Consider the following 10556-nt stretch of genomic DNA (forward strand, 5'->3'; position numbering starts at 1 on the left):
TAGTAATTGTGACGTAGAATAAAAATATTGCCAAGTCATGAGCTGTTCCACTTCTTTGTATTTCACAGCCAAGCTGCCCTGCATCTTACTTTCGTTATTGGAGTGTATTTTGCACACTGGCTATTAATACTACAACGATGTCCTGGTTTTGATTTCACCGAGTGTAACACTCACCTAAATATCAGATTGATGCCAAAGAGTGTGAACATGACGACACTGTATCCCACAATGCCTGTCGTGTAGCTGATCTTGTACAAGAGGAGAAACCATTTGTAAACCAATCTAGAAAGAGAAAGAACAGGTGAGCTGTATGAGATAATATTTGCAGAAGGAGGAGTGGGGATTATTGCTTACTCTTTACAGATGTGTCAACAAGTAGAGTTTACACAATCGCTGACCATCAACCTGTGAGTCATAAGTCACATCATTAAGTCACTGTGTCACTGCCTTTCTATTACTGCGTGCTAGTTCTTAGTTTCTACAGGACACGATAACATCCAGTGATACCACCCCTCCTTATCTAGCACAAGTTTTCACATTCAAAAATACTCCAATAAAAAACTGACACCCATTCAGAAGCCCCATCCACATCCCTTCCCCACCTCAGACGCTCATGACCAGCCTCAAGAAGCTCTTTTTTTTTTTTTTTAAATCCTACCACATCACAATTCACATTACCTTGGTGTGGTGCATGCCAACGGTTTGCGAGTGGCACGGAACGTGATGAAAGCAGTGACGACAGAGAAGATGGACCACGTCACCAAGAATCGCCACCAGTGCAGCTTTGTGGTGAAGTAAAGAGGAACCACCCACATCTGAAAGAGGGTCACCAACTGCACAACAGCAAGCACGTGCTTTAGGATGACTCACTCACTTTTCACCTCACCAAATAACAATCATCTTAATTTAGTCTGTGAGAAACCCGTTTCTATATGTTGAAGACTAATATTTAATGGGTCAATCCATGTGATATCACCAGAGGCCTCGCCACTGACCATCTCAGATTTGCTTCATACTTTCTGGAAATATTGTCAGTGTGCCCAATAAATAGTGTACAAATTTTAGGCTTGTACCTTCATTAGTTTCTGAGATACAGGGGCTTAAAAAAGGGTCGTGGCCCCAATTTCACTGTTGAAATGTGTGCTACAGAAAACAGACCTAACTTCCAGAAGTCATTACGTTTAAACTATTCATGCAAGATACATGAAATTTTCAAGGATTGTTCTTCAATGCCAGATGCCTTTAAATACTAAAATAGGAAGTTCCTAGTTCAGTATTTGCCAAGTTATGGCTTGCTGAAAATCATTACAAAATGTGCTTTGGAGCAACTTTGACCCCCCATATCTCCACATTAAAGCACACCAGATCTTTCAAATTTTCTTATTTATTACTCATGTTATAGTACTCTTTAGGCAACTAGGTATGCCTCATCTCATTATCTGTAGCCGCTTTATCCTGTTCTACAGGGTCGCAGGCAAGCTGGAGCCTATCCCAGCTGACTACGGGCGAAAGGCGGGGTACACCCTGGACAAGTCGCCAGGTCATCACAGGGCTGACACACAGACACAGACAACTTGGTATGTGTTCAAAAGAAATAAAAAACCTTGATTTATTAGGCTTTAAAAAAAAATAAAAAATATTGCACCTATAATTCAAATGCATATTACAAATGTATGACAAGGTCTACCATAAAAACAATTATACCACTGGAAAGAGCTTGTTTTGATTAGCAAATGCACAAAATATGAAGTTGGTACCCTAAACCAAACTATAAATATTAAGGTGTCAATTACGGCATGTTTTACGATAGACGGAAATGCTGTTTTAAGGCATATTACAATACAGTTACAAACCTTAGGCGGAATTACCCTAATATTAAAAGGTGACGTGTGACTCAGTGCTGCAAATATTTGGAAAACCAGTTTATTCTCTAGAACTACCGTAATAAAGTTTGTTGTCATAAAAAAGGGAGGTCATGGGTTACTCCACCAGCGAGTTACACAACATCTGGGAATGGCGTCATATTAAAGTGCTCTATCAGAGACGCACGAGCCATCAAGTTTGCAAACGTAACATCTCTACCTAGTGGTCAAGCACAGAATATATCCGAGTCTGACGTCATTTTCATATCCTTTTGTTTTAACATTTTAAAACAAAAATGCATCTAAAGAATTTGTGTATCACTTGAAATTGCATGTTATGTGAATTTTTTACTTAAACATTCAAAAGTAAATTAATTGTATGTGTAGGAATACATTATAGAAAACATTTTTCCTGAAAAAAAAAATCAAATAGATTTCGGAATAAAAATAGATAACATTCATGTCTAAGTTTTTGTTGATGAACAAAATTATGAAAAATAATTCTTGACAGATACCAACCGGAGAGGGTGAAGTTTAAAGGAACAGTCCACCGTACTTCCATAATGAAATATGCTCTTATCTGAATTGAGACGAGCTGCTCCGTACCTCTCCGAGCTTTGCGCGACCTCCCAGTCAGTCAGACGCGCTGTCACTCCTGTTAGCAATGTAGCTAGGCTCAGCATGGCCAACGGTATTTTTTGGGGCTGTAGTTAGATGCGACCAAACTCTTCCGCGTTTTTCCTGTTTACATAGGTTTATATGAGCAGTGATATGAAACAAGTTCAGTTACACAAATTGAAACGTAGCGATTTTCTATGCTATGGAAAGTGCGCACTATAATGAGAGGCGTACTAACACCTTCTGCGCGCTTCGGCAGCGCATTGATATATGCATCAATGCGCTGCCGAAGCGCGCAGAAGGTGTTAGTACGCCTCTCATTATAGTGTGGACTTTCCATAGCATAGAAAATCGCCACGTTTCAATTTGTGTAACTGAACTTGTTTCATATCACTGCTCATATAAACCTATGTAAACAGGAAAAACGCGGAAGAGTTTGGTCGCATCTAACTACAGCCCCAAAAAATACCGTTGGCCATACTGAGCCTAGCTACATTGCTAACAGGAGTGAAAGCGCGTCTGACTGCGTCTAACTGACTGGGAGGTCGCGCAAAGCTCGGAGAGGTACGGAGCAGCTCGTCTCAATTCAGATAAGAGCATATTTCATTATGGAAGTACGGTGGACTGTTCCTTTAATACGTACTTTCAGGCAACCGTATGATTTCATTGAACTGCTGCTCATGTTGTGTCACACACCGAGGAGAGCGCTATCCGCCCTCTTCTGCATACAAGAGCTCACAGACATGCACGACTGGTTAGTGTCACTGTGATTGACAGGAGAGAGAGTATGCCCCTCCCACCCTGAGAACACAGGGACATGTTTGCTACTGTTGAGATTCGAAGTCTTGATCACTGGAGGATGGGGAGCCCAGAAAAAAATTTTTTTGAACAAAATATTGTGACATTCTTGATATGAGGATTGTTGCATGATGGAGCTGATTTCAAAGGTAAATTAAATCTATTTTCAATTAATAATTTAAAAAAAAAAGTCATTTGGTATTTTGTGTAGAAATCTTTAAAAAAAAGGTTTAAAAAAAATAGAACAGGAAGATGACGGAGAGATGGCTTATTATTACCACAGTGTTGGTTGCGCTCGACCTCGTTAGGAATAATTTGTCACTTTGTTCAATGTTAAATAACTTAGTCCTGAATGTTAACTGTTTGTTCATAAACACATTCAAAATTTGTTTAAAATTTCAGGCATAATGCTTTCTGTCCTGTGTTCCAACACACAGGCAATTTATTTATTTTTTAAGATAAATAGATTTTTTAAAAAAAGTATAAATTCATGTGGCACACACACACGATGCGAAGCGTCATGTTGCAGATCGACTGAAGTGAATCCAACAGCACCACCTTTTTCAGGGATCAGATCTCTGGAACACAGCATTCACACGTCACCGAACTCAGGTGCTTGTGAGTTCCAGAAAAAACCCACAAGTGTAAGAATGACCTTATAAACCCATCTGGTTTCTCTCTGGCTGAATTGCAGTCCAGGTTACGGGGGAAACATTGTCAGAAATGTTGTCAGAGACACTGGTGGAATCCTTAAATGACAGGATGATGGTGTTCCTCGGGTGAGAGAGCCACAAGTACTCAGAGACACGAGTGAGTCTTGAGCCCTGGGACCTTTATGAGATCATGTTGTATTTTATTTATTTTTTAAAGCAGGTGTGCACAGAGTACTCACGTTATAGGATTTGGGGTGGCGCTGTTTCCACTGCACCAGGACGAGCTGAGCGACAACAAGAGTCACGATGAGGATGAGCACCATCTCAGCATGCATGGCTTCGTGCCCTTTGTGTTTGGCGTGCATTCTCGCATGTTCCAGTCTGTTATTTAAAAAAAAAAAGTTCAGGACCTGAGGTTTCCTTTACTAGTACAAGACAGAATCAAAACAGAAACCTGGCTTCATTATCGCGGATTTGATGTTCATAGTGAAAATACTAGCCACGGTTTCAAGCTCCAAAGACAGGAGGAGATATCGGCGCAGAGTATGAGCAAGCGTGCAGATGAGACAAATATCAAGATCGTATAAAGACCTGGATTAATTCATAAAAATGGCTTCCTGTGAAGGAAGTGAAGCAAAACTCAAACAGAAGAGAACTATATGGTCAAGTGGAAATAAATAGCATCAGATAAAAAATAAAAATAAAAAATAAAAATTATCAAGAATTAGATCTGTCCTTTCAACCTCATTGACTGTCATATAATCATCATAATATAATAATTCACTGGATCTAAATGCACACTATTTATGCCAACATCTGAAATGTCCTCAAATATGCCATTTTATTAAATACAATAATGTGCTAATAATAATTAAATAATTTCAAATTATATGTAATATAATTGTACACTGAATGTTAACACATGCTGGAATTACATTATGATAATTAGCGTTATTAATGTGTTCGTGACGTAAAGCAGTGCGTGATTGGATAAGAGGATCCGAGATGTTACCATATGCTAAAAGTTGTTGATTTTATTAAAATAAATAAACAAATAAATAAAATAAAGAGGACGAACCTCCACTTCTCCTCTGGTGAAAGGTGTGAGAGATCGATCTAGAGAAAGAAATTACATTCTGGTCAAGATACAAAACAGAAATTTTACAATTACGCATTAAATTTTTTGTCCCGCGTGTGAATGGCGTTTGTGATAAACTTCTTGGCTATGGCTCGTCTGAAAAGGAAATTGTATCTCTCTTGTTAAAAGAAAGAAAGAAAGAAAGAAAGAAAGAAAGAAAGAAAGAAAGAAAGAAAGAAAGAAAGAAAGAAAGAAAGAAAGAAAGAAAGAAAGAAAGAAAGAAAGAAAGAAAGAAAGAAAGAAAGAAAGAAAGAAAGAAAGAAAGAAAGAAAGAAAGAAAGAAAGAAAGAAAGAAAGAAAGAAAGAAAGAAAGAAAGAAAGAAAGAAAGAAAGAAAGAAAGAAAGAAAGAAAGAAAGAAAGAAAGAAAGAAAGAAAGAAAGAAAGAAAGAAAGAAAGAAAGAAAGAAAGAAAGAATAAAAACAGGAACATTAAGTTATCGTCAACAGCTGTGCTTTATTTGAATATGCAAACCTTTTTTTCCCTCCCTTGATTTCATTTTTAGAACTGGAATATCCCATGGAACATCACACGAGCTCTCTTTAAACACATTTCACACATTTTTTCAAGATTCTACTCGTAAATCACCACCAGGGAATGTCAAAATTTTAAACTAGAAATCTTGTCATTTTGTCAATATCTTGAACTTTGTTTGTTCAAAGCTCAGATTTTAAACCAGTTGAGTCAAAAACTCAGTGAAATAGTAGTTTAATTACAAATTGTGCTGACTTTCAGAATTTGTGACTAAACGACTGATACCGCTCCGGCCTTCTGTGGTGATAGAAAACACATTCGTCTTTATATCTGCTCAAGTGGCTCAGAATAATAAATAAATATTTCTGGAGATAATAAATCCTAAACATGTCTCCCCAGATAAAATGTTTTTGAATGAGAAATAAAAAACAATCCACACTGAATATTTCACAGGACTGGAAAAAAAAAATTCATAACTCATCCAAAATATTCTACAGACTTTGGTTTCAGATCACAAGCAACAAATAATTAAAAATAAACAACCAAAATCTGCAGTAACAGTACTATGAGACCCAACATGGAATAATCCAGCTGTGTTAGAATTACATTTCCATTTATAAATGGGATATAAATATTCTGTAATAAATCATGTGTCATATCCTCTGAAAAGCTGTCAGATCTGCTGTCTGTAATATTTTCATGACGTATCTGTTAGTTTTGTTCGATGCTGCTTTCTTCAAATCAGGTTGATAAAATGTTGGCTATTTTGCACATTGTTGTACGACACGACCGCACGTGGCATCAAATTTCACTTTATGAATACAATAAAAAATTAAATAAATAAAAATTATCCTGAAATACTATTCTACATGCCCATAATTTGCCATTATAACTATTTCAAACTGAGTGTGAGACACGGTTACAGACTACCATGTTATTTATTATCGATTTATTACATCTGGGATTAATTAAAAACCCACACTAATGAATACAGACTTGCTCACAAACTGTCAGCAATTTAAAAATTAATTAAAAGTAAATTTTAAAAAGTTCAGCATTTCATATATGATTCACATTTTTCAGTTTTTGAAAAGCTCATTTATAAAAAAAAAATAAACACTGAAAAGGAGAAAATTTAAAAGAAAACCATCAACACTAAGAGTGATCAATATGACAAAAGTAGTACAACCCCGATTCCAAAAAAGTTGGGACAAAGTACAAATTGTAAATAAAAACAGAATGCAATGATGTGGAAGTTTCAAAATTCCATATTTTATTCAGAATAGAACATAGATGACATATCAAATGTTTAAACTGAGAAAATGTATCATTTAAAGAGAAAAATTAGGTGATTTTAAATTTCATGACAACACCACATCTCAAAAAAGTTGGGACAAGGCCATGTTTCCCACTGTGAGACATCCCCTTTTCTCTTTACAACAGTCTGTAAACGTCTGGGGACTGAGGAGACAAGTTGCTCAAGTTTAGGGATAGGAATGTTAACCCATTCTTGTCTAATGTAGGATTCTAGTTGCTCAACTGTCTTAGGTCTTTTTTGTCGTATCTTGCGTTTTATGATGCGCCAAATGTTTTCTATGGGTGAAAGATCTGGACTGCAGGCTGGCCAGTTCAGTACCCGGACCCTTCTTCTACGCAGCCATGATGCTGTAATTGATGCAGTATGTGGTTTGGCATTGTCATGTTGGAAAATGCAAGGTCTTCCCTGAAAGAGACGTCGTCTGGATGGGAGCATATGTTGCTCTAGAACCTGGATATACCTTTCAGCATTGATGGTGTCTTTCCAGATGTGTAAGCTGCCCATGCCACACGCACTAATGCAACCCCATACCATCAGAGATGCAGGCTTCTGAACTGAGCGCTGATAACAACTCGGGTCGTCCTTCTCCTCTTTAGTCCGAATGACACGGCGTCCCTGATTTCCATAAAGAACTTCAAATTTTGATTCGTCTGACCACAGAACAGTTTTCCACTTTGCCACAGTCCATTTTAAATGAGCCTTGGCTCAGAGAAGACGTCTGCGCTTCTGGATCATGTTTAGATACGGCTTCTTCTTTGAACTATAGAGTTTTAGCTGGCAACGGCGGATGGCACGGTGAATCGTGTTCACAGATAACGTTCTCTGGAAATATTCCTGAGCCCATTTTGTGATTTCCAATACAGAAGCATGCCTGTATGTGATGCAGTGCCGTCTAAGGGCCTCTGCATGCTCTTGCGACAAGGCTTTCGCAGACAGTTATAATTTATCGTTGAGCGGGGAGTAATAGGCGTGCGCGATGTTATTCACCGTCACAACGCAAGGGGGCGCGAAGTCGCGAAATCACTAGGAGTAGTTGGTGGGTGTGGTTAGTGGAGTGTTTATCCTCTGGTTACTTATAATGACTAGAACTGGAGTCGTATAGATGTACGTACTTCCTCACTTCCTTGATCAACCGCTCTTCGTGCTGCTCCATCTTCGCTCGTGTTTTTAAAAATGGCGGTCGTGAAAACAAAACAAACCGGGAAAGTAGGGAAGTGGAAGTGCGTGTACAGCGGCTGTAGAGTGGACCAATCAGAGCCCTCTTGTCTGCGACGCTGTCTGCGAGGCTTCTGCGGTGGTCACAATTTTTGGGAGGTGCGCACAGAGCGTCTGTGAAGGTGGGGGAGCTATGCAGACGCTGTCTGCGACGCCATCTGCAAGGACTGGGTTGTCAGCATAAATTGGCCTTAAGGGCCCGAAGATCACGGGCACCCAGTATGGTTTTCCGGCCTTGACCCTCACACACAGAGATTCTTCCAGATTCTCTGAATCTTTTGATGATATTATGCACTGTAGATGATGATATGTTCAAACTCTTTGCAATTTTACACTGTCGAACTCCTTTCTGATATTGCTCCACTATTTGTCGGCGCAGAATTAGGGGGATTGGTGATCCTCTTCCCATCTTTACTTCTGAGAGCCGCTGCCACTCCAAGATGCTCTTTTTATACCCAGTCATGTTAATGACCTATTGCCAATTGACCTAATGAGTTGCAACTTGGTCCTCCAGCTGCTCCTTTTTTGTACCTTTAACTTTTCCAGCCTCTTATTGCCCCTGTCCCAACTTTTTTGAGATGTGTTGCTGTGATGAAATTTCAAATGAGCCAATATTTGGCATGAAATTTCAAAATGTCTCACTTTCAACATTTGATATGTTGTTTATGTTCTATTGTGAATACAATATCAGTTTTTGAGATTTGTAAATTATTGCATTCCGTTTTTATTTACAATTTGTACTTTGTCCCAACTTTTTTGGAATCGGGGTTGTACATCACAATTCTCAGACATTTATATCTATTTAAAAATTTATTTTATTAAGAAGGGCGGCACGGTGGTGTAGTGGTTAGCGCTGTCGCCTCACAGCAAGAAGGTCCTGGGTTTGAGCCCCGGGGCCGGCGAGGGCCTTTCTGTGTGGAGTTTGCATGTTCTCCCCGTGTCCGCGTGGGTTTCCTCCGGGTGCTCCGGTTTCCCCCACAGTCCAAAGACATGCAGGTTAGGTTAACTGGTGACTCTAAATTGAGCGTAGGTGTGAATGTGAGTGTGAATGGTTGTCTGTGTCTATGTGTCAGCCCTGTGATGACCTGGCGACTTGTCCAGGGTGAACCCCGCCTTTCGCCCGTAGTCAGCTGGGATAGGCTCCAGCTCGCCTGCGACCCTGTAGAAGGATAAAGCGGCTAGAGATGAGATTTGATTAAGAATAAAATTATTTTTAAATATATTTTATATATAAAATTATAATTTACTCATTCACAAAAATAAAAAGAATTGACACTGAAAATGATTGGGGAATTTAAATTTTTTTTAAATATTACATACAAAACTGTCATCAAATCAGCTCCTTCTATTGAATTTGTACATAGATAAATAGTTTTAATAATGATGATATAAACGACATCTTTTTAAAAAAGGAGGTTATTGTGATAATTTATCACGATATCGATATTGTACCATCATATCGCCCAACTCTACCATGATCCACAACTCAATAGCAAAGATTATTCTGTACTGTAAATGTTTACTTTATCTTTCAGGTCAATGTTCTAATATGTTAACTTTTTTTTATCTGACTATTTTCCTATTAGGAAGAAACAATACGTGAAATAAACACCTCGCTTAAACACTTTAAAAAATTAAAAAAATAAACCCAGAGGGCTAAACACAAGGAACCAGCCAACTGAACACCAATCCCAAATCTCTTCCCGATCCCTACACCCTACATACTATACCCTATATGCCGTAGGGGGAAAAGATTGCTTCCGCATTCTAGTGCGCTACCTGTCTAATAAAGAGTGATTTGGGACACAGCCTCTCGCCTGTCGAATCTCCAGTCAGAGCTGTTAGCATTTAGCTCCGTTCCTGGAAGAACTAGAAACTCGCTCCGCGTCTCGCTCCGACAAAACCGGAGAGTCCGAGAGTAAAACCGCGGAGCTGTCGTTACCTGAACGGGTTCATCGTCGTGCCCGTGATCGTGTTCTACGCCGTCAACCTCCACCTCAAACACCCCCGCCATCTTAGGGAGCGCTGACACAACTCGACTGGTCCGGCAACTTCCGGGTGACACGAGCTACAAGCCAATCAGAATACAGCATCCGCTTCTTTTTCCGTTTTTGAGCAGCTCGAGCGCGCCGCGCGGGCATTTTTAGGGGCCCCAGCACAGGCGGCGCGCCACTGGCTCCAGAGACTGATCTAGGATTGCTTAGAATCAAGTGTGATAATCCTGAAGTGGATTCATTTAGTACATGAGTTTCATTGTCATGTGGGTGAAAGATACAGGGATCATATTTTAGTATTCACTGATGGATCAAAAGACCAAGACACAGGTGTTACAGGTGCAGCTTTCATTGTTCAAAGGTTTAATATTCATGCTTGTAAGCGACCCTCAAACTTTTTAAATGTTTTTACAGTAGAATTATATGCCATCCTGATGGCTGTGCAGTGGGCCGAACAACTCCAGAATAAGAAAGTGCTGATTTGTAGT

At 39.2% G+C, this 10556-nt stretch overlaps 1 protein-coding gene across 1 annotated transcript in view; it reads right to left on the reverse strand.

The window, feature by feature from the left end:
* Nucleotides 1-10127, reverse strand: part of rnf121 (ring finger protein 121) — a 38971-nt gene extending 28844 nt beyond the window's left edge. The window contains exons 1-5 of the mRNA XM_060936535.1: nt 10017-10127; nt 5010-5047; nt 4171-4312; nt 679-833; nt 175-282 (exon numbers count right to left, since the gene is read on the reverse strand). Of these exons, the coding sequence (XP_060792518.1) occupies nt 175-282; nt 679-833; nt 4171-4312; nt 5010-5047; nt 10017-10088 (515 nt within the window). The 5' untranslated portion in view covers nt 10089-10127. The remainder of the gene's footprint in view (nt 1-174; nt 283-678; nt 834-4170; nt 4313-5009; nt 5048-10016) is intronic.
* Nucleotides 10128-10556: the final 429 nt, after the last annotated feature.

Source organism: Neoarius graeffei, chromosome 12 (assembly GCF_027579695.1).
Source record: "Neoarius graeffei isolate fNeoGra1 chromosome 12, fNeoGra1.pri, whole genome shotgun sequence".
Lineage (NCBI taxonomy): Eukaryota > Metazoa > Chordata > Actinopteri > Siluriformes > Ariidae > Neoarius > Neoarius graeffei.